The 24,458-nt window shown below is 40.2% G+C and overlaps 4 protein-coding genes across 6 annotated transcripts; 2 read left to right on the forward strand and 2 right to left on the reverse strand.

Moving 5' to 3' along the window:
- The first annotated feature begins 8,187 nt into the window (after nt 1-8,187).
- On the forward strand, nt 8,188-10,706 carry LOC103327869 (uncharacterized). 2 transcript variants are annotated; one of them, XM_089049520.1, is made up of 3 exons: nt 8,188-8,851; nt 9,013-9,428; nt 9,567-10,706. In XM_089049520.1, the coding sequence occupies exons 1-3, from the start codon at nt 8,398-8,400 to the stop codon at nt 10,602-10,604; spliced, it is 1,908 nt and encodes a 635-aa protein (XP_088905646.1). In that variant the 5' UTR covers nt 8,188-8,397; the 3' UTR covers nt 10,605-10,706. The 2 variants fall into 2 exon arrangements, with proteins under 2 accessions (XP_088905646.1, XP_008228457.2); XM_008230235.3 differs by having other exon boundaries at nt 8,195-8,851; nt 9,594-10,706.
- Nucleotides 10,707-11,741: 1,035 nt separating this feature from the next.
- On the forward strand, nt 11,742-14,577 carry LOC103327894 (uncharacterized). Of its 2 annotated transcripts, XM_089049803.1 has the most exons (4): nt 11,742-12,652; nt 12,752-13,167; nt 13,318-13,935; nt 14,114-14,312. In XM_089049803.1, exons 1-4 carry the CDS (start codon nt 12,202-12,204, stop codon nt 14,168-14,170), a joined length of 1,542 nt encoding a protein of 513 aa, XP_088905929.1. In that variant the 5' UTR covers nt 11,742-12,201; the 3' UTR covers nt 14,171-14,312. The 2 variants fall into 2 exon arrangements, with proteins under 2 accessions (XP_088905929.1, XP_088905928.1); XM_089049802.1 differs by having other exon boundaries at nt 11,752-12,652; nt 13,318-14,577.
- Nucleotides 14,578-14,634: 57 nt separating this feature from the next.
- Nucleotides 14,635-16,329, reverse strand: LOC103327868 (mavicyanin). Its single transcript, XM_008230234.2, has 2 exons — nt 15,589-16,329; nt 14,635-15,148 (listed from the first exon to the last, which is right to left on the reverse strand). The coding sequence occupies exons 1-2, from the start codon at nt 15,794-15,796 to the stop codon at nt 14,781-14,783; spliced, it is 576 nt and encodes a 191-aa protein (XP_008228456.2). The 5' UTR covers nt 15,797-16,329; the 3' UTR covers nt 14,635-14,780.
- Nucleotides 16,330-16,478: 149 nt separating this feature from the next.
- On the reverse strand, nt 16,479-24,256 carry EMB2083 (AAA-type ATPase family protein). The gene is made up of 11 exons (XM_008230220.2): nt 22,728-24,256; nt 22,290-22,462; nt 21,882-21,983; nt 21,611-21,775; nt 21,327-21,467; nt 19,252-19,410; nt 18,735-18,820; nt 17,961-18,039; nt 17,425-17,547; nt 17,206-17,262; nt 16,479-17,125 (listed from the first exon to the last, which is right to left on the reverse strand). The coding sequence occupies exons 1-11, from the start codon at nt 24,073-24,075 to the stop codon at nt 16,910-16,912; spliced, it is 2,649 nt and encodes an 882-aa protein (XP_008228442.2). The 5' UTR covers nt 24,076-24,256; the 3' UTR covers nt 16,479-16,909.
- Nucleotides 24,257-24,458: the final 202 nt, after the last annotated feature.

Genomic DNA, 24,458 nt, shown 5'->3' on the forward strand with positions numbered 1-24,458 from the left:
CATTATCAGGAAAATGCTTGAGAAGAATCCAAACAATGGCATGAGAAGTCGTAAACTCTGTGGGCATATAGAACTTCAAAAAGAGAAGCGAGCATGACTCCATGCGTTAACCTACGGTCATGATGCAATTCTGCCTATGGAGATAGCTGTTCAGTCCCTCTAATTGCTCACCAACATGACTTAGTAGGAGAAAACTACCCGTGCCATGTCTCTGAACTGGAGGATTGGATGTGCGAATTGACACTCTCAACAAACTCTGGCGGGAAAGCAGGATCAAGGGCCTACAACAAGAGAGTCGGGAACAAGAGTTTTGAAGAAGGGAGATAGTCGAAAGCGATTCTGCCCTCGAAACCCATGTGGCTGGTTATGGAAAATGGTCGCCTACATGGGAAGGCCCTTTCATAATCAATCAGATCCTCGGAATGGGGGCATACAGGTTGCAGGATAGGGATGGAGAAATTCATACGGCCCCAATCAATGGCAAATGGTTAAAAAAGTTTTATCCAACCATGTGGGATTCGCAGGCTGTACAAACAGACCCTGGGATAGACACAAGATTACACTAAAAATCTTTTGATTCCTTTCAAAATTACCCTTGTTTTAGATTTACTTTGAGTTTGTCCCTTTGTTGTACTTCTACTTCTGTTTTCCGTTCGTTCCATCAATAGAAATAAAAAAAACTAGAAGTTACAACAAAAATAAACTTTATTTAAAAATAAATAAACCGTGGGGCCTTCCCCACGGCAAGTGTTCGAAAAAGCAAAAGATGACTAAATCAAAATCCTAGTTTTCTAAGAGTCTCTTGCATGTGTTAGTCTTCTTGATAGAAAGTTCCTTTTGGAGCAGCACACTGATGAATTGAAGCTTCTGCAATCTCCAGGGTGGCCTAGAAGCCGCAACCATGCTTTGTACAAGGAAGGTGGCTTTGGTCTTAGAACTCAATCCACCCAAATGCATCTTTGTACTTCGGCGTTCCACGGTGCCTTTGAAGATCCACAATCTGCTTTCTCAAATTATCTGCAGCCTTTGGCTTTTTGTACCCGCAACCATCCGTGGTCGATTCGCATACGCTGCGAAATCAGCCAAGTTGGCTTCATGGAGTGGTCTTGCGAGCTCGGAGGTTTTGAAGGTGGCCTCGATCTTCATAACGGCGTGAAGGTTAAACACATCCCTTGCCAAGCCAAGGCTCATCTCAAGTATGGGTTTTGGGGCCATGTTCTCTATGCAGAGATCCAGATCCTTCATCACCGATCAAAGGCCTCTCTGTCCTCATCCATCAATTCGTGATGCGGATCTTGATCTCTCCATTGCTTCTTCCACGCCTGGACTTTATCTTACCAACAAGAGAGCCGAGCTTTTCCAACTTATCGGGCATCTAGGTCCATAGCTTCAAATCCCGCTCGGATCGAAAAGAGGCCGTGGCGTATGAACTCGCAAGGGAACGATAGGCATCTGTAGAAGGAAGCATAAGTCAAACAAGGCGAAGTAAAAGAAGAAAACAAAAGTACAAAAGCACTCACGAATAATCGGAGGCTGAGGGATGGTCCTCACCGCCAAGATCCAGCTGATGTTTCGCCTATAAAGATTTAAGGGTCAAAGAGGATAGAGGAATAGGACAACCACATAAGACAGAAAAGACGAGTAAGGCGAGAACTCACCATGAAGCCGAGGAACGCAGACCATACTGCTATGGTTTCGGAGCAGAACCACTTGTTCGATTGTTCCCGTGCTCGATCCAATTTGCTCTGATCCTCACTGTGGAGCGGGGAATGTTCGCCTTTGGATCATCAAAAGGGCCACCTCAGTTGGTTAGCCCTGCCCTATATCTTCCTCGCTGCCTGAGCCAAGGCAATGCTCTCCGCTATCACCTCGCAGAATTTCCTCCTATGGATGCATAGAAGTTAGAACAGGGTAATAAGAGTGCAGTGAAACAAATCGCCAAGTATATAAAACTCACATCTTCTTCCACTGTTTTGGCCTTCTTTTGAGGCTCCTCTCCTACCTCTTCCAGTTCTTCCAGCTCCCTTTCTTGCTCCACAAAGCCTCTCTCGAGTCATCATCAGTAAGTGGTGGTAGGAACTGCCCTAGTTCCCTCCGGGGCCACATATTCTTCTACAATCTTCTTTCTAAGTCTTTTTGACTTAGTAAGAAGAGGAGAAGGACTTCCAACTGCAACAGACAAAAAATAAGTTTGACAGAACAAGATTATGAAGAATTCAAAGAGGAAACTGTCAAAAGAATACCCGAGTCATAGATGGGCTTTCTTTTCTCTTTCTTTTAACGGGAGAAGTGGCCTCAACAGAGTCTGTTCTACCTGATCTTCTTCTTCTTCTTCTTCTTCCTCTTCTCCATTCCCGAGGGCAGCATCCCAAAGCAGCAATAACAAAATTAACTATGCAGAGGACAAAAGTCAAAGGTCAAACCAGTAGAAGAGTAGTAGGAGAAACTGAATAAATATCACGAACTTACCAAACACCTCTCCACTTTGGGCTGGTTGGCTCCCTATATTCTTTGTCAAAGAGGGATCTGAGTACAGACAGAAAAGATTAGCATCATCACTAAAAACAGAATGGGCAACAATGACAGAACGAGAGATTACCTTCTATAACTTGCATGTTGATGTCTTTGATGGTCTGCACCATGAATTTGTGAATCTCTTCGTCGAATGGACATTCCAATTGTCCCAGCCCTTAAAAGGACCCGAAGTGCGGTGCTAGAAGCGGCGATCACGGAATCTGGCTTTCCACCAAGCATCAAACTCCGCAGAACTGCAGGAGTTCAATTCCCATGAAGGATAAAGGGCATCTGCACTATTGTTGATTTTATTCACCGCACATCTAGCATCTTTGTGGACCTCCAAGTCATCCGCGTCCCTCCAAGAAGACCCCCGATTGCAGCTTCAGTATGACTTGAGGGGTATGGTGAGGCAGCCAAGTTGCCTTGCACAGAAGTTGGGATGGTAGACCTCCGCCCTAAATGATAATTTGGAGGCTTTCCTCCTCCATGAGGCAGATCTCTGGGTAAGGTCACACTTAGGAACTTCTTCCTAAAGTCCGATTCCTGCGATTCTTCTTCGGCTCCTTCTCAAGCAGACGATGTCGAGTTGAAACCAAGGATAGGTCCTCCCGATCACCACTTGCCATCGCTGCGCTGCGAACCTCTTGGTACAATGCCCAAGATCATCGGGAATTCATTGATTGATCGCAGGGGACTTCACGCCGACAACAATGGTTGAGCGAACGATCCTCGAGCGAACTATATCCGGAAACCTTAACTCGGAAAATAGACTCGCGGCGGATCTGAATCATCCGAAGGCACCGAGCAAGCAGATTTAGCGGATACTCGGGGTGGCGGTATGCGAGTTCTTGAATAGATGGGCGAGGCCCGAGTCCAACATCGGTATGATTATGCGAGCTTACGCGGATGCCTATACTCAAGCGAAGCTGCGAAGGCGATTGGCGAACAAACCTGTTCACCAATACAGGGAGGAACAACATATCTGATCTTTGTCCTTCTCAAAGACTAAATTTTCTGAGATAATTGGAGAAGGAGCAATTACAGTTGATCGTAGGGGAAATAGTGAATGGCAGCTTGGCTAGCTTCTGGTCCTTCTTCTGTGATAATCACTAACAACATCAACAGTCTTCCATGAGGCCTAAAGCCAAAAATCTGAGCCATATCCAGCAGCGTCGGAGCCATGGGGCCTATACGAAAATCGAAGGTGTTATTCTGGCGGAATTCGAAACACAGAGCACAAGCAAAGTTCTCATCCTGTTGATAGATTGCTTGGATAGGAGTATGGCATCATAAATTCCAGCCCGCTTCGGTGAGCCCCAAATTGAGGAAGAAGTCTGTCAATCCAATCAGCCCACTTGACTGGGCTATTTCTCACTTCACTGGATGGGAACGAACGACTCAAATTCTTGCTAACCCAAGAATGAAAGCGAGCAGAAGAGCTCTCGAAACATAGAGGGCCTCAGCATCCTTCTTCATCAGCTCTGCCATCTCGGGAGGAACGGGCCAAACCAATGAGGCCCCAGCACCAAGGTGTTTTCGAACAAATGGAGGACATTTTCATCTAGGTTTTTCTGGGCAAAAGGATGGAGCTTGCTCCTAACCTCTATCGCATGCTTATCAATCCCATTGTAATGTAGTCTGGAAGAACTGGAACAGAGGAAGGAGCACGGGATTTGGGAAGACATTTCTTGGAGTTATTTTTCTAAAGGGAGGTTCACAGGGAAGGGCAAGGCAGGATCGAGCGAAAGGAAGTTATCAAAAGCTCAAGAGGAATCAAGTTTGAAAGAACTAGGTTTTTCAGGTGAACAAAAGCGCGGTTTTTAATTTTCTTTTAAAGAAGCGAGCGTGGGAAAGAGAAGACATCGACGTGGAAGACAAGGCGTCACCTGATATTGACTAGCTAATAAAAAGCTAGTAATGAAAACTGCGCCACGGGCACTAGCTTAGTGGGAAGAGTGGCGAGCGTGAGGTAGGGGGAATTTACCACGCGCCAATTTAATGGCCATATCATTTAAGTGCAAACCATTCCAAAACGATTCAGACTTAAGGGCATTGTTTGGGCCAAAATTGACACACCCAGTGAAAAGATGGAAGCCCAAAACCAAGAGACCAGCCCAAGGCTCATCGAACAAACAAGCTAATCTGGGCCTCATAGGACCCAATATAAAGAGGGAGCCCAGAAATAGGAACAATCCCACGTGACATCTCAGGATAAAGAAAGTCAAGAATGGCATGTCATAGAAGAAGTGATTGAAGGTTCATGACATCAAGTTGATTCGAAAAAGCGAAGATCAAATCCCTCTTATATATGTATATTGAGATTTTTCTTACATCTTTCTGAGAAGGTAATTCTCCCAAGGAGATAAGCAAGTTACAATCTCGAAAGGGATAAGTAGGAAAGCGAGGAGCTGTCGGAAAAGGAATCAAACTAACCATCACGGTAAAATATCACAGGGCGGTTGAAATTGGGAGAGAGATTAGGTTCCTTTTCAAGAAAATCAGAAGTGATTGCCTATTTGAGAGCCTATCTGCCAAAACTGAAGAAATCTATTTTCTTTCCTTCCATTAAAGAAGAGAAAAAGGGGAGATATCTTTGCCGCCCAATAAATAAACACAATCACCCTACTCCAGAGAAGAAACAGTTTACTATAAATACAAGAAGGAGTGAACAGGGTAAGGGACAACCAAAAAATCAATCAAAAACAAAAACTCAAAATGATCACTTGATCTCAAAAAACCTTCAAAACACTGAAGCAACCAAAGCTCATTGAGCCACCACAAACAACTCAAAATCAACCAGAAGCTCACTTGAATTCCAAGTGAAAACCAGCTTTAGATTAGAATTCCCAAGGTTGGACTTAGAAAATAAGTCATTCAAAACGAGATTTCTCTCGTTACAAATTTGGTTTAGCAAAAAACCAAGACAGGTAGAGCTTAAGCTTTTCCCAAACATGAAAACCTCAACAAATTTTACAGTCACATCTCTAGCCCAGAAGTCCTCGAAAACGACCATACGCCTTACAATGAAGAAGCGATTACCTTTTCGAAGCTTCACAAAGCTTAAGGTACATTGAAGCTCTGCGAATCAACCTTTGGTATCGATTTATAGTTGAAGCTTAGCATCAAGGTTGTCAACGCGTTCCCCCAAGCGTCTCGAAATCCGGCCGGACATTTCAGTCCGACCCATAGCAGAACCTTCCATCTCGATGTAAATGGAGTTCCAATCAGATCTTCATCTCTCTAGCATGAGTATTTATTGTTATAGTTTTGTAAAAGCGATTCACTTAAAAGCAGTTTAAATTCTATCAACCATTACAGCGAGCAGTACTCTTTATCTTGAGATAAATTGTTAAAGTCCTCACCAGTTTGAGGCAAGAAAAGAACTTACTTGGGAGATATTCCTCACCCAAATTCACAATCGTTTGTTTGCATAAATCAGTAACTTGGTATGAGTTATCCATTCCAAACTAAGTCTGCTAGAATTTTATTACTAGCGCACACCAAAGAAACGACTGTTGACTATGGTTCTCAAGGCGTGGGAACTTTGCCTTCCATCATAGGAGTAAACGCAAAGGCAAACACACACGAAACCTTAATCGATGGGACAAAGTGGGTCACATAAACTTTGAGGGTTAAGTAGGAATTGACCAATATTTTAGAGGGCATTATAGTACTTAAGCCTTTAAAAAATTATTCATTGTGCTCGAGTCCTTCAAACTTTTCTTTCTTTTATCGTCCATTATTTGCCCTCCATTGCCATTTTCAAATCAGCCTTCATAATTGAACCGTCATAAAATCCTATCAATTTTGTGGTTCAAATTCAATGATATATGGTATCGACTTTTGGAAGTTTATTCAACTTATTGGGTGGCCAGTTTCATCTTAGAGTTGTAAGTCATACAACCCAGCCGATTCAAAACTTAGAAAAGTCGAAACAAAACAAAACTTATTGGGTGGCATTCAGCCGATTCAAAGTTTACGAATTTTCTAGTCTTGGATTGTATTTTTGCTGGTTGTTCTAGTCTTGCTTTTAAGTATTGATTTGTTGTCATATGTGGTAATCTTTTTTGAATCCCGAACTTCTACATTTAGCATTAACGTATTTACATACATTTATAAATAAATAAAAATTAACCATTGAATTAATCTAATGAATTTTTATCAGTCCACATCAGCATAATTCTATTAAACTAAACATCACCTTTTGCACCTAATTCTTTAGCCTAACACCAGATCCGCTTCTTTCCCTCTCTCCCTTGTTGAACTTTTCTTTTTTGGGTCGAAATGGTGTCATTGAACAACCCAAACGGGAAGGGACAATACAGAAACAAAAGCAAAGGAATACAAGCAGAGTTTAATGAAACAAATGGGCACCCAAAATGCACCTTGTAAAAACATGATTTCAGAAAATTACCTGCTATCCTCGTCAATGGCCGGTCGTCGGAACCGCTGGGGTTCGAATTCTTGTGTAAGGTTTTGCCTGCTGAGTATCTGAAACATGAGAATAATGTTTTACGGTTACCGGTTGGGACGGTTTCTTTTTCCCTTTTTTTTAAATAAAAGAGACAAGTGTTACGAGATGATTGGTTCTGGACAGGACCACAACTGATTAGCATTGTTGCTAATCCAAATCCAACAATACAAGCTCTGTATCCTCTCAATTTTAAATAAGTGACATGAAGTCATGAACTATGAATTCCCATTGAGTAATTTAATTGTTTACCTTTAGCAAATTTAATTTGTCACTTTTATAAATGAAAGATATGAAAATTTAATTTGTTTAAAGTATCTTCCCTTAATTTTTGTTTACCTTTAGCATTATCCTTTATTTTATATTCAATATGATATTGTTGTGTCACTATCCCATCATATCATACTCAAATTGTGAGCTTAACCACTTAAAACGGGTTTTTTTTTTTTTTTTGTTTAATACAAGTGATATTAGGGGAATTGAAATTAGGATGACGAGTGCAGGGGTAAAAGTTTTTAACTACTTGGCTACAAGCCCTTTTCTTATAATGCTTTATAAGAAAAATTGAGTTCAAAATTTCATTTATCCTAAATTAACAAGCTTTTAATTTAGTGCATTTCTCTTCCAAATATTGAAAGAGATTCCCATTATTATAATATAAACATCCAATTCAAAACCAATCCACAATCTGTGGATAGGCTCAATTCCCTCTCAACATAGTCGTCCATCAAGGTTGGTCAGCATTTGCAAGCAGGGTCTGCATTGAATGACTTGAAAATATATCAAGTTGGCTACGATTGAGAATGGTTTTGACAAAGGGGACACAGAGGAAGTGTGTTTTGAACACAGTCGCATATATATCAAGGAAAAGAAGGGCCATTTTCCTTATAATATAATAGACCACCATGAGTTTCCTAGAATGAATGAGATGAGAGAAAGACTTGACTATGCGACCATGGAATGAGTCAGAGCCGACCAGTTTAAAGTTGTCTCCTCTCAGTCCTCACCAGTCATATACTAAACCAGGCTCCCAATTGGTTAAGGGAAGATGTTGGAAAAAAGACAAAAAAATTTCTAATCCAAAAACCACATAGATTCCAAGTTTACGCGTAATACTTTTACTTTTTTAGTTGTGGCAGAGTTTTTCCCCACACCAATATTCCTTGAAGATGCCTAGAACTTGGCATGGGGAATATTCTGTTACATTCACCATGCATGGCAGGGTAAAAGGATTATATATATTCCTCATCTAGTCATCTTTTTTTCTTACTTTGTGTGTGTTTTCCAAGAACTTGCCAGTTTTCTTGTGTATATATAGGCATTTTACAGCATAGCTCAGTTGAGTACTTGCCTTCAATCAAAGTCTATTCTAAAGAACAGCATCTTCCAAGTTCAGTTTGAATCTTTGAATGGATCCAAGGCTTTTAGAGTCCATTAGCGGCAACAACTTACCTGCATTTATCAGCTTAGTTCATGAAAACGAAGGGATTATCGAGGAAAGGACAGCTGATTCTTTGGACACAGTTTTACACCTTGCTTCGAAGTTTGGAAACATTGACATGGTGTCTGAAATTACTAAGCTGTGCCCTGAAATGGTTTCTGCTGAAAACAAACACCTGGAGACTCCAGTACATGAAGCTTGTCGCCTAGGAAATGCTAGCATCTTAAAGCTGCTATTAGAAGCCAATCCCCGCGCCGCCTGTAGGCTTAACTCTGAGAAAAAGAGTGCTTCTTTTGTAGCTTGCAGTCTTGGTCATTTTGATGCGGTAAATGTCCTATTGAAGCAGCCTGGGATTGCACGTTTAGAGGAAGTTGGGCTTGACCAGACATGTATTCATGTCGCTGCATCCAGCGGCCATGCAGGTACTTAGGAAATTTCAGTTTGCTGAGTTTATGCTTTCTTAACTATCCTAGTATCTGTCTGCATGAAATTTTTTGTTCTCGTTGATTTTTTAGCCTATCATGCACGATAATACTTGTGATTTGTTGTCCAAGTTATGTCTGAAAATCCATTGGTGGTGCAGATATTGTTAGAGAGATGCTAAACATGTGCTCTGACTACGCTCAAAAGACTGATGAGAAAGGAAATTCACCTTTGCACTATTCTTGCAACAAAGGGCACAGGGAGATAACTTGGATGCTCCTACACCGGGATGTGAATCTGGCGTTGCAGTATAACAACAACGGTTATACACCTTTGCACTTGGCGGCAATAAATGGAAATATTTCTGTCCTTGAAGACTTTGCACTGAAGGCTCCAGCAGCTTTCCATTATCTCACAAAAGAAGAAGAGACCATATTTCATCTCACTGTGAGATACGGCAAATTTGAAGCCTTGTTATACTTGATGCATGTTGCTAACAGTTCGAATCTCGTGCAGTGTCAAGATCGGTATGGTAACACCATCTTACATCTTGCAGTTTCCGGAGGGCGTTATGAGGTAAGGAATGAATTTGAACTATCAACTGAAGCAAAACAATTTGTGAATGGCCTGAGGGCTGAGACACAATCAGGTTTTTTAATAGAAAGACATGTTTTCAAAAGCAATATAAACTTGAAGCTTATCATGTTTTCATAGAAACACTTTATGTCATCTTCCATCCAGATTGCTGAGTTCTTGATCAACAAAGCGAGAGTGGAGATTAATTCCCGGAACTGCAAAGGGTTTACAGCATTTGACATCCTCAATCAGGCCAAGGACTGTGCAGACACTCGGAATCTTCAGACCATATTCCAAAGAGCCGGTGGTGAAAAAAGTATTAATGTGACAACTTGTTCACCAGAAACATTATCTTCAAGGCAGAGCTACATATTCGAATCAGATATGTCTATTATGAATGAAAATGGCAATTTCCCCTCTTTGCCAGAAATCAGCTACATTCCGCAAGAGAACCAGTACAAGTCTAGAATGTCATCACTCCCGAATCAAGTCCAAGAGAGGTTTGACAAGGAAGCATACAAACTTGAGTCCTCATCACCAACCAATTCACGTCAAGGCAAGTCTTCCAGCAAAAGGCATCGTGAAGATCATAAACAGCATAAGATATACAAAGAGGCAATACAAAATGCAAGGAACACTATAACTCTAGTTGCCATTTTGATTGCAACAGTTGCTTTTACAGCTGGAATTAACCCTCCTGGTGGTGTCTATCAGGAAGGAGCAATGAAAGGGAAGACATTGGCAGGCAGAACAACAGCTTTCAAGGTCTTTGCAATAAGCAATGACATTGCGCTGTTCACGTCACTCTCCATAGTTATTGTTCTTGTCAGTATCATCCCCTATCGGAGAAAGCCGCAGATGAGATTGCTGGTGGTTGCTCACAAGGTCATGTGGGTAGCTGTGGCATTCATGGCAACAGCTTATGTTGCAGCAACATGGGTGGTCATGCCACGAAACCACGGGACGGCATTTGTCCTTGTCACTCTGCTGGCAGTTAGTGGAGGCACTCTAGGAACAATTTTCATTGGTCTTGGAGTGATGCTGGTAGATCATTGGCTGAGAAAGTTAAATTGGAGGAAATTTAAAAGGGGAATATGGGGGGAAGCTGCAGATGAATTGGAAAGCCAAAACTCTGATGTTGAGAGCTCCTTCCATCAAGGATATCACTCATACTGAATGTAAAGAATATCTGAACAAAATAATTGTAAAGAATATCTGATTTGCAAGTCATCAAATGTACTAAGTTTTATACGTACTAAAATAATCTGAATTTCATTACTTAAATTTGTAAAGGCCTCTTGGGAAATTGCTTTAGTCTGTATGTGTGTGCAGGCACTTGACTCCCAATGAGCAGTGTTTTTCCTAAGTGGTTGAATATTGTGAGTTTCATAGAAAATACTGCTAGTTCTTATCAAACCTCAAGACCTAACCAACATCTATTGGGTTCATAGTAATAATAATAATTATAAGGTTCATGCCTTTCACCCAAATGTATGATTGTGCTCAAGTTATATTTGTTCCAAGTTGTCTTCATGGATGGGATCAAATGTATCCATGTTGAGTATGTTACGACTTCAGTCCAAGTTTTTAAGTGGACATATGATCGCCCAACAGTTGTGCAGTCTTGTCTACCCTCACATCCTTAATCTAAGTCACAACAACAATCTTTCAGGAACTGTTCCCATTTAGCATATGCTTTTGCTTTGACTTCATTTCTGTAGAATTTTATCATTTGTGTTCCAAAAAGATTTTATTTTATTTTATTTTATATAAACAAGCCAAATATGTAACAAATAAAAGGTGATCAATTAGAACGTAAATACTTTTTCGACAAAACTTGGTTTAACTTTCCACTGCCATATGATACTCAGAATGATTATTCACTTGCTTAGCAAAGGATGTAAACATTAGTCTTCATATGTAACAAATTTTCAACGTTTTGACCCCAAAAAAAAAACCCTGCAGAATCATGTTCTTAGCTAAAACTAAAATCAACTCCCTGCCTTGGTACTAAAAGAAAAAAATATGGTATTAGGTAAAAGAAGATCTCTGTAGGAATCAAACATAAACAACCTAAGAAAAAAAATAGGGAAGAAGATTATGGTGAGGGACATACTAAAGCTAAAAACGTCACACTAAGAGCCATAAAAAGTGCACAAGGTGCAATCGTAATGGCAACTTTTAAGCTTGGTGAGGGTGCAGGAGAGTCGGAAAAATACGGTTCAGGTGGGACAGCACCTGAAAATTGAAGGAAAAAACATGAATTTTAACTGTATGTTGAAGGCAGTACGATTTCTTAGGTGGAGGGAGGGTGGTCAGGACGGAGAAATAAAGGGGAACGTGCACCCAGTCAACTAGTCAATGAACCTTAAGCCTAAAACAGGGCTACACTAAAATGTGGACCACATAAATTTTAGAATGATTGGTGAAAAGAATTAATTAATGCATTTCTCAGCAATTTCTTAGGTGTTAATCAGAAAGTATACTGGAGATTTTTTCGCCACAATCTGCGTGGAAATGACAAGAGAAAAAGCATAACCTGGCTCCTTGAAGAAGACGCTTAAGATGTTGGTTGACATGCAGCTGACCCTCATCCTTAAAGGTTGAAGACTTTTCAGTATTGCTAGGGGTAGCAAACTGTTGAAGCATTAGGTTATAGATATTCTCTTGTCCTTGCTTAAATTAAATTGTACTGCCTGGACCATTTGGTTGTGGAACATACACATTCTGCTCCAGAACTTCCCCCTAGAGTGAAAACTAAAGGCTTGAGGGAATGGATCCAGAGCTTTTTGAGGCAATTGAAGGAAATGACAAGCAGACTTTCATCAATTTGGTTCAACACAATGAAGGATTTCTCTGTCAAAAAGCTGGTGAATCCAAAAACACTGTCTTACACCTTGCTGCGAGGTTCGGGCACGTTGAGCTGGTTTCTGAAATCATTAAGCTGTCTCCGGACTTGGTTGCAGTTGTGAACAATAGACAAGAAAGTCCTTTACATGAAGCTTGTCGGCAAGGGATAGCCGATATTGTAATGCTGCTGTTAGAGGCCAATCCTTGGGTGGCTTGTATGTTTAACTCTGAAAATCAAACCCCCTTCTACATAGCTTGCCGTTACGGGCATTGTGATGTGGTGAAGTTGTTCACAGACCTACCACGGGTACGAGATTTTGAAGAAGATGGGGATTCGAGTCCTCTTCACGTGCCCCTGTCACCAGGCCATGTGGGTAAGGCTGAGAGCAATTTCATTCACTATGCGTAATTCATGTTAAAGCAATGTTGTTTGGTTCATTGTGAACTTACATTTTGAGCTAATAATGTTGCAGATATTAGTACACCACTTTTGAATGCACTCTCAAGGCTTGCACGGAAGGCTGACAGAAATGGATGTTTACCATTGCATTTGGCTTGTGAGAAAGGTCACTTGGAGATAACAAGAATACTCTTACAGCTTGATCCAAACCTTGCTCTTGAAAAGAATCATTCTCGTTACACGCCATTGCACTTGGCAGCAATGAATGGACAAACCGAAATCCTTGAGGAACTTTGGTCCAGGTCTCCCAGATCTTTCGAAGTTCTCACAGGAGAGGGAGAAACAGTGTTTCATCTTGCTGCCATGTCCAACAGATACAGTTCCTTTCTCTTTTTGGCACAATCTCTTAACAGCACCAATCTCATCCACAGGCCAGACGAATGTGGAAACACCGTCTTGCATCTAGCAGTCTCTACAAGGAACTTTAGAGTAAGTTTCTCCCTCAAAATTTACCATTCAGTTTACTTCTTATAGGTTTTCTCTTGAGGAACAAATTTAACATTATTAAGTGAAGAACCATATGATGGAAATCTTGGCTTCTTCAACTCCGACTGATCCTTCCGCATGTGGAAATTTCAGTTAGCAGAGTACATCCTTGACAAAACCGAGGTGGATACCAATGGTCAAAACCATAGAGGTCTAACAGCCTATGACATCCTCAACCAAGAATTTAGCATCATGACGGGGAACCAGCATGTTAGGTACATGCTGAAGAGAATTGGTGGCAAAATGGCACAAACGCCTATTGAATTTAACCTGCACCAAAGTGAACATGATTACAGAAATGGTGTAGCCAACAACCAACCAATGGAAGACTTCACTACAATACAAGCAGATAGTAATCCCAGTCATCAAGTAACAATAAACTTTGGCAACCAGATAGATAGTCCTTCTGCACCACCAACCAATTTGCATCAATCCAAGCTTGTGAAGCAAAGAGGGAAGAAAAAAATAAGTGCCGTTAGGCAATATGAGATATATAGAGAGGCCCTACAAAATACCAGGAACACAATCACAGTAGTTGCCATTTTGATTGCATCGGTTACTTTCACCGCTGGCATAAACCCTCCTGGGGGTGTGTACCAGGAAGGACCACTAAAAGGACAGTCAACAATTGGAAGAACAACTGCTTTCAAGGTCTTCACAATAAGCAACACAGCTGCATTGTTCTTATCTATGTGCATAGTCATTGTCTTAGTGAGCATCATTCCTTTCCGGCGTAAAGCACTGATGAAGCTACTGGTGGTTGCTCACAAAGCCATGTGGGTGGCAGTGTCACTCATGGCCACAGCTTACATTGCAGCCACTTGGGTGATCTTGCCACACAGTCAAGGAACAAATTGGACCCTTGAGGCTCTCATATCTGTATGTGCAGGGACTATGGGATCTGTTTTTCTATTTCTTGGTGTCACATTCGCTAGACACTGGTTGAGGAAGTTACAGTGGAGGAAAGAAAGAGGTAAGGTTACCAAGGAAAGATTGGAGAAAAGAGCACAAAGAAGAGCACAAAAGAGGGCAGAGAAGACAGCAAAGGAAAGAGAGCGGAAAAGAGGAATGGCGGAGAAGAGAGCAAAGGAAAGTAGAGAGGAAAGTTCGCAAGAAGGATCAGACGAGTCAATGTCTATAAACTCAGACACTGCCAGTGCTCGAGATTCGGGATATCATACGTACTGAAGAATTGCTTAGGAGTGGGAAATTGATCACCTAACAGAGGAGGATGAAGATGTAATTACTCTCAGTGTTTAAAAGAGTTTAGGTTCCCATTTAGCATATGCTTTTGCATAAGATTCCTTTTGTGTAATTTGATCGTTTGTGTCAAGAAAACGTTACTAGGTAAAAGCAGATCTCTAGAGGAATTAAACATAAGCATCAAACATAAACAACCTTAAGACAAAAAAAAACATAATCATCAAACATACATCCCATCCCAACATTACATAAATGAAAAATAAAGTTCAACATCAATGAATAATTTAAAGCAAAATACGGAGTCACAATAGATCCTAACAGCCAGAATAAAAAATATAAAAAGTGGAAGAAGATTATGATGAGGAACATACTGAAGCTAAAAATGTCACAATAAGAGCCATAAAAAGTGCACAAGGTGCAACTGCAATGGCAACTCCTAAGCTTGGTGAGGGTGCAGGAGACTCAGACAAATTGGGTTCAGGTGGGACTGCACCGGGTGGAGGAGACTGTGAGATCGGGCGTGGATCCATCACTTTGATAAAAATCCGCTGGCCATTCTTGCAGTGATCAGGAGCTCCACTGATAAAATAGAAGGGGCCAGGCCTATCAAGTTTCATAATGCTCTTCCCGTTATCAAACGCGATTATGGGATTGCTTGTGTTGCAGTGGTAATAATCCCATTTGTCAACCTCAAGAACTGAATCATTCTTGTACGTGAAAGCTGTAAAAGAGTCAAGAAAATGAAAACAAAACAAGAGCAAAGATAAACACCAAATAGAATTTAGACTTCCTTTCTAGAACTGACCAATTCATGGTTTGTCAAGATACAGAGATTTGGACGACTCACTATTGATTGCGCACATGCATTTTTGGTTAACAAAACAAAATATATTCGGTAAGGGAGACAAATCTTCCAACTTCTTAGTAGGGGTGTTTTTTTTTGTGTAATCATCTTGCATTTTCCGAAACACATGTTTTGTACCATGAAAAAACTACACATTTTGTTAGCACCAATTCTCCATATAGCTATCCATATTCGGCACCAATTCTCTAACAAAGATCATATTTCATCAAATTTTCTTCAACTTACACTAAGAGAGAGAGAGAGAGAGAGAGAGAGAGAGAGAGAGAGAGAGCTACTGCAAAGATTTTAGAACTCACAGAGAGAATCTCCAACATGAAATCTGTTCCTGGAAGCCCACTGAGTATACAGAGCGCTGTTGTTTAAGTCAGGTTCTTGCCATCCCAAATCATCACCCACTTGGAACTCTGTAGCAGCAGCTTCAGCACAACAAAATGTGACAGCCAAGAAAACCGTCAGCCAAGTTTTGAAAAGACCAAAGAAACAATAAGATATGTTCCTCTTCATAGTTCTCACAGGAGGTTAAGAAACAATGGAATGGAACTGAAAAGTGGCCACGACAAGAGTATATATGAAGTTTGTGAGGGCGGGCGGGAAAGTCATGGGTGGATTTTATGGGACACGTTGGTGAAAACGTGAGGTGGTGGTGACTGTTAAAATTCAGTTAATAGGAAATTTGGGCTGGGTTTTATTTTCTTAATTGTCCATCCTGAAGCCTGGTCTGCATACAAGACTGGGCCTCCGAAGCCCATTCTTTAGACTATAGTTGAAAATTTAATCACAAGATTTATGTGTTAGACCAATTATGAGAACTCACACTATGTAATCTACTAGCCTCTCTGCAAGCGTGAGATTTTTTTTTTTAATTTAAATTTATTTTAAAATTAAAAAATATAATGAGTAATTGTGTTCCATAAAAATAAAATTCATTATCTGATTTTTCTTTTATTTTAAATTTTTTTTAATATGAAAAAATATGAATTTACCATATTATCCTCATTTAATTAATAATTTCAATTCTTAATGTTCGCATTAACCAATGACATTTTCTTATATGAGGATAATATGGTAAATTCATACTTTTTCATATTAAAAAAATAAAAAAATAAAAAATCAGATAATAGATCCTATTTTTATGAAACACAACTACCCATTATCTTTTTCTAATTCTAAAATAATTTTAAAATAATTTTAAAAAACCTCTTGCAGGCGCGGAAGAGAGAGGCTAGTTTATACTGAAGCATCCGTACAAAAAATTTTGATCGAATTGAGCTACTAGAACCATTCCGTCCAAGTAGCCAAGTAAATCAAATAGATTAAGACGGGGTAGGATACAAATGAAACAGAACATCTGTAAATTACAAATCGAACAAAAGATCACTGAAGGGGGCTTCTCCCTCAGATTAATGTTTCTGCGCATGACTTCCCCCGTATTTCTTTTATGATCAACAGATAGGGTTCCACAACTTGCTCACCCGGGCTGCCGAGCATGATAAATATCAATCATTGGACAGGATGCTCGCGAAATCAATCACCGCTTGAAATGACATGCCCGACTCATATGTTTTGCTTCCTCCACATCAAAGATAATTAAGAATCTACCATATCTCCACATCTTATTCATAAGTTGCTCTCCAAAGCTGGTTCCTTTTGTTTCATCATCATATCTTGGAACTGCTTCCGTTTGGCAGCCCTGACGTCAAGTATGCTAGGTGGCATGGGTTTGATTGAACCATGTAACTCAACTAGGCTAAAGAATTCTTGTTTGGTTAAACTCTTCTTCTGGACAAGTTCATCCACCACCGCATCCATGAGCTTTCGGTTTTTCTGCAGAATCTGTTATCCAAAACAAAGATATGTAACTTTGTTAAGGTAAGAATAATAGAAAACGTCACTGAAAAAGTCTTTAACATTACCTCTTTTGCACGTTCATAACACATGTTGACAATTTGCAATGCTTCAGTATCAAGGTCCTGAAATAAGATTCATTACAAGGCATTAATTGTATATTCACTCTTTACCTGTTTGCTTCTTGCATTCACTTCTTAGTTACAGGAACATGTACATATATAGACATTGGAATTTTCAAAGCAAAAACCAACTCAAAATCACCAAGTATAAAGAGATTGAATTACATTGAGTCGATCTGCAACCCAGAAGTTAGATAGCCCGTGATGTTTCTCTGAAAGGCCACCAAGAACATACGTTCGTGCGGCTGACCTAGCATTGTCTGCCGTTTCAGCCCATATAGTACTTAACTGGAGAAAAAGTACAAGAAGAATTCAGATGCATCACCCATAGACTTGAAAAGGAAAAGTCACCTTATTTACAAGATTTGGATCCACATAAACAATGTATTAACCATTTTCCATGAGAAGTCAGATGATCCTAACATATATTGTGCTCTATAGCATGCAAGTTGTATTACAAAATGCAAAAGCTTCCTCAAATCCATAAAATGAGTAAACCACAAAGGCACAAATCAATATACAAGACATATAAAATGAACCCTTCCTATTAGCAATGTATTTTCTGAAGTTGAGAAACTGGTTTTACTTTTTAATTTTCTGGTTGCTATAGTTGACTATATTTTTCTACAGCAGAGTTTCTACATACCACAACTGAACATACAAGACATAATGTGCACATAAAGGATTAGAGATTTTCTTACCTGATCCTCACCGAACCAAAGTTCATCAGCTGCACGTGGTGCCAGTTGAACAGTGATATGATCCAGGAGCGATTGCCGACTTCATGACATGGGGAGATACGAGAAAATAATTATTCGAAAGAAACAATAAGCATGAATTTCTAATGCAATATCAACAAGAAGCAACACAATTAATATAATGGCATTACTAAAGACAACATCTACTCCTAAGTTCACACCCTTCAAGGACACCGCATGCTTGATCTTATTGTATTGTTCATAGTATTTTAGTTTGCATTCCTGACATGCTTGATTTCCAGAATATGCATCTCTTGTCATTCATATTTCTACAATTGTGATCATCTCATATATTAAAACTTACTTAAGATTTAAATTACTCTTAGTGTTAGTTAATAACAACCTATATCTTTAATGACCCATTTAAACAATTTCCAATCAATAATATCTTCATTAATATATTAATATATTTGAAAAAAATGAGGAAAGCTCTATCATCTTTTTTGAATTAAGACTTCCTATTAGTAAACTTTATTACTTAAAATCAAATGATTGACCTAGATTGATTAAAAAAATTACTTTGATGATAAAGTCTCACTGTTTAACACTTCCTATCATTAATAGCTATGACTTTAATCTGAAGTACCATTTCTTTCTACTCTCTAGATATATACTTTAACTTTTATATTCAGTGATACACTAAAGTTGACATGCAATTCACGTTTAAGTGTGCTTTGAAAAATGACTAAAGAAATAGGGATACAAAGGAAGCCATACGTAAGCATTCCTTCTTTGAACTTGATAGGATCCATTTTCATTCTCACATAACCCAACTCCCTACCAGCTCTAGGAGCAATTGTGACCTGCACCATATGAATAAATTGTTAGAAAATTTCTACTCATTATTTTATAGGAAGTAAGTTTCTTCTCAATGTTACACTAACAAGAATATTTGGACGAGCATAAATCAAATCAAGGAATAGTATATTCAAAATTCTTAAAGCAAAAAGTGAAATTAGCTAATTTAAAGTCAATGAACCCAATGAAACATAAACTATTCCACAAGGACATAGAATAATATGTGAACTTCTCATTTCTCAAATAGAACTTCAAATGAGCAATGATTCTAATCTTTCGTGAACAGTTGGGATATATAAGAAAGATATAAAGGATGACCAACAATGAGTAATTATTTGACTTGCTTAAAATGCCCAGCATGTAACGTTGTGTAGGTTTGAAATAGTATATGCTATGAAAAGGTGAAAGTGACGAGGCTTGAGTTTAAGGACCATACGAACTCAATATTTTTAAGGTCAGGATAGTTCACAGCAACAACAGCCATAGCGGCCTCATTAATAGCTACTTGCTTCCATGTATCTAAACTTCTCTCCTTCCTATCCAGCATTCCTCTTTCTTCCATTTGTGCAGCTTGTAATAGGTCATCGGTAGTAATCTGCACATACAACAAGATCAAATGTTCAAAAGAGCAGATCAAAATGTGAGGCATAAATAACTAACTTGAAAGCATTAAGATATTCAAATCTTCAAGAAATCAGCTGCACATATTCAAATATAGGCAAAATGGGCATAAATTTTATAAATTCATAATGGAATTTTAAACCTGAAAGAAAAACATTTTTTTTTTAGAAGAAACAAACTTTATTAAGCAAAAGAAAATGGAGGTGGATAAGGCAACCACAACCGAAGAACAAAAACAACACAGAAACAAACAAACAACACCATCCCCTCCCAAACTAACAGGGTGGGACAAAACCGAAAAACCACAGAACAACACACCCCCCAACCCTCAAATCACCGCAGCTGCCATATCCCTCATAATAGTGGAATAAGAATAGTCTTTAAAATCTTTTGTAACAGAAGCCCACAAAGCTGCCCAGTACTTAACTCTATCCCACAGATCCCTCACTCCCACTCCCTTATAGTCTTCAAAAATTCTCCTATTACGCTCCATCCAAATGTTCCAAAAAACAGAGTGGACCAAACAGCCCCATAAGGTTGAAGCGCGCTTCCCTGATCCCCAAACCACAAAGTCAGAACAAAGGAAATCAGAGCACCCTTTCAGAATCACCCAAACAGTCCCAACCTCCCTCCACAAAAGCCCCCAAAGACTTAAGGAAAAAGGGCAATGTAAGAAAAGGTGGTCCACACTCTCCTCACAATGCTTACATAACACACACCAATGAGGAGACAGATACATAAAAGGTCTTTTCCTTTGGACAAGGTCCGAAGTGTTAACTTTCCCAAGCGCCACCAACCAAACAAAGACTTTGACCTTAGGGGGAGACTTGGCCTTCCACACACGAGAGAAAGGAGGAAAGGTCACAACCCTCCCCTTGTAGCGCAAAAAGGACTGAAAGGACTTGCTAGTGAAATAACCCGACACATCAAGATCCCACCTTCTCCTATCCCTTTTAGAAGCACACAATCTGACTCCTTCCAAAATTTCCAGCAACTTAATCACCTCGGCAGTCTCCCTTTCATTCAGATTTCTCCTAAACCCAAAATCCCAATCATGAGGAAAAACCTGAGAACCAACAAAACAGTCAATGCTTAAGGAATGCTTTGAAGACAGCGCAAACAAGCGCGGAAAAGAGTCCTTCAACAACCCCTCCCTTACCCAACTATCCTCCCAAAACCTGACCCTAATCCCATTTCCCACCTCGAAACTGCAGCACTGTAAAAAAGTTTGATAACCCGCTGAACTGTCCTTCCAAGGGTTGAGAGAGGTAACCGTAGTAGCGGGATTAGCATCCCACCCATTAGTAGCTGACCCATACTTGCTTTTAACCACCATAGCCCAAAGAGAATTAGGTTCCATGGGGAAGAGCCATAACCATTTAGCACGCAAAGCTTCATTCTTTTCCTTCAAAGAACCCACACCCAGCCCACCTTCCTCCTTAGAGTTAGCCACCATCTCCCATTTAACCAAATGATCCCTCTTTCCTTCCTCCACTCCTTCCCATAAAAAGGATCTCATAAGCTTCTCCAATTTGCTAATAACACTGGCCGGCATTTTAAACAACGACATATAATAAGTAGGGATGCTACTCAAAAACATAATTATTATATTTGTATTACCAATCCCGAGCTCGAGCCTCTAGCACATGTTTTAAGGTGATAGATACAGAAGACCTAAATAACTTTCACATTCATAATTAGCCCCCGGCAAATCTAGTAAACACATTGATACATAACTTAGCCAAGTTTGTTTTCATCCTTCTTCTTTTTTATAAAGGTTTTTCATCACTCATATTTCTTTTCATCTTCTCTTTTTAGTGCAAGGTGCAATATCAATCAATCAGAAAAATCAAATGATAAGGGGTGTAATCTAATAAGAGGAAGTAATACCTCAGTCCTTCCATCACGCATCATGTTGATTGCGGCAACCTCAACTATGTTAGCTAGCTCTGCACCAACCATTCCATCAGTCATACTAGCAATAGCCATATAGTCCACGTCTTCAGCCATAGGCTTCTTGCGTGCATGGACCTATAATCAGGACACGGAAACAAACTGGAAAAATATAAGCCAGTTATGGAAACAATAAATCATTGGGGCAATTGAAAATGGGCAGTCTTGCAATGCCATATATGCAGTGCAAATGGTACAGGATATAAGTTATGGACTACTACCTTCAAAATTTCAATGCGACCTATAAGACCAGGCTTAGGGATATATATCTTTCGATCAAACCGTCCAGGTCTGACAAGAGCTGGATCTAGAATATCTGGTCTATTTGTGGAAGCAATAGTGATCACTTCACCTCTTCCTTCAAACCCATCCAAAGAAACAAGGAGCTGGAGAATACACACAAGAATGAACAATTTACAAAAGTTGAAGTTTAGTTGAAAAATTTTAGTACTAAGTTCAAATAAAAAAACATTTATATATTCCCAACCTAACCTGATTAAGAGTAGCATCACGTTCTTGCCCACCAGAACCCTTGATCAAACCACGCTCCCTTCCAACAGCATCCAACTCATCAATGAAGACAACCGATGGAGCCTGTGCATATAAACTCAAAAATCATGAGATGTAACAATTTGTGCACCTTTGCTACACCCTCTAAAAGAAAAGTACAAACAAGAAAGGCACAACTTCTCACCTATATCTGTTATCTCCTTGAAAATGATTAAACAGAGAAATGCCATCATTTAACACTTACTGATGCAATAATATTATTGAAAACTAGTTTCCAGACTAGCCTATTGTATAAGGAAATTAAAAGGACATGGTGTGGAAAAAATGTGAAGTATGGTGGTTGGTGCAGTGTCAAGAGAGTGAAATTGAACAGCGAATGTCAACACTTACGTTTTCCCTTGCTTCCTGATAAAGTGCTCGGACACGAGATGCACCAACCCCGACATATATCTCCACAAACTGAGAGGCCGAAATGGAAAAGAAGTTGACGCCTGCCTCACCAGCTACAGCTTTTGCAAGCAAGGTCTTACCCACTCCAGGAGGGCCACAAAGAAGTATCCCACCTGATCAAGAAATTAATGACCCGCACAAAATAAATCATGCATAAAGCAATACCAATAAACAAACAAGTAAATGGAAAATAATTGGGAAAACAGAACAATCAAATCAGTGTGCTTTCAGTGGAATCAGAGAATAACCAGGGCATATCAACAATCGTTCAACACAAGGGCAGTCATATAAGTCATATATTAAGCACAGAAACCATGTCATATAAGAAAAGCTATCTAACAATGTCAATAGCTCAGCCGCATTGCTACAGCATCTAACCTGGTATTTTAACTCCTCTTCTCCTATACATTTCACCATGAGTGAAGAACTTGACAATCTCCTCAAGCTCAAGCCGGATCTTCCCAAGGCCAGCTACATCCGAAAACTTGACATCCACGCCTCTCTCCAAATACTGAGGCAGCCTCTTATTATGAGCTCGACGCACCCGAGCCCCCGACTTCATGAACTGCATAGCCATTTTCAAATAAGGGTTTTGCTCACCCTTCCCTTGCTCAATCTCCTCCTCCTCCTCACCCTCAATCCCCTCCATCTCCCTCTCCAATTCCCTCATTTTCTTTCTCTCCTCCGCCTCCGCCTTTTCAATCTTCAACCTATCCTCATAGTCCTTCTTCTGCCTCTTATAACTAAACACTACGGTCCTGTAAAAAATATAGAAGAACACCAGTCCAAGCGCAGTGGCAACATTGGAGTCCTGAGCCAAATTGGCCCATACATTGGCCATCTCCAGATAATTCCTACGTGCCTGACGCAACGACTCATCGTGTTTCTTTTTCCTCATCCCTCTCCTCGCTCTCCTCTCCTCCTCTTTCTTCTGGGCCTTCATGGCCTTATCGATCATATCTCGTTCCTTCCTCATTCTCTCAAGCTCCTCCTTCCTCTGCATCTTAAACTCCTCCCTTGCTCTCCTCAACTCCATAGCTCTCTTGCTCTCCTTCTTCGGCTTCACAAATGACGACAAAAACGCCGGCCATTTCGCCACAAACCCCAAGTACGGTGACGGAATCTCCGGCCGTTTAAGCGGCGGCGTATAGGCATTGACGCACAAAGACTCGATTTTCAACTCTTCCCATTGTTCCCAAAACCTCCTATCGCTATCCACCGAAGGCAAAACGGTGCGTAGAACCCGATTATCTTCGAGAACAACCAATACGGGCTCTACCCTTTTTTGCAATTCAACACCAGGAGGCTTGATAACATGTTTGAGCTTACCTTCCTGGTTCAATATCAAGAGCTGGGAGTACGGAATTCGATTGGAGACGACGGGGAGGCCTTGGGACCAAGACTCGAGCTCTTGATGAGATAAAGCTTCGGATTTTTTCAGCGTGGACTTCTTGGGCACTCGCCTTTTCTCTTTGACGGCGGCTATGCCGGTTGGGATTTGGGGGAGAGCGGTGGAGATTACAGTGAGAGTTACAGAAAGCTTGAGGAAATCGAAATTGGGTTTCTGGGTTTTATCGTTTTCATCATTATCATCCGTGGTTGAGCGGTGGGAGGAAATGGAGGATGGAGCGAGAGGTTTTGGTGGGTTTTTATTGAGGGTTTTGGGTTTGGGGTTTGGGGATAGAGAAGAAGATGAGTAAGAGCCCAGAAGGCATTGGCAGGCCATGGAGTTTTGGTTTGTGAAAGCTTAATTGTGCCACTCTGCTACATTTGAGAAGCGAAGGTGATGTTGATGAGAAGTGAAGCTGAGGAAGTGCGTGAGTTTTTAGCATAATCAGCTTCCATCTTCAGCTTCTTCTCTTCAGTTTCTGTGCTCTGTAAAATCTTTCAAAGCTAAAACACTTGTGTATTCTACGAGATAGAGTATAGAGACGACGGAGAGGGTTCATAAAACGACGACGTTACAATAATTTCCCTTTTTCATAGTGGTTTTATGTAGTAGTCCAATTTAGTTGTACAAGTCCAGTCCCAAGCCCAAAATTGTATGGGGCTCTTTGTTTATTAAAACCCAATCCTAATATTGGTCACTTTGTCAGTCAATTATGTTGT

This window comes from Prunus mume, linkage group LG4, assembly GCF_029339155.1.
Source record: "Prunus mume cultivar Tortuosa linkage group LG4, ASM2933915v1, whole genome shotgun sequence".
Classification (NCBI taxonomy): Eukaryota; Viridiplantae; Streptophyta; class Magnoliopsida; order Rosales; family Rosaceae; genus Prunus; species Prunus mume.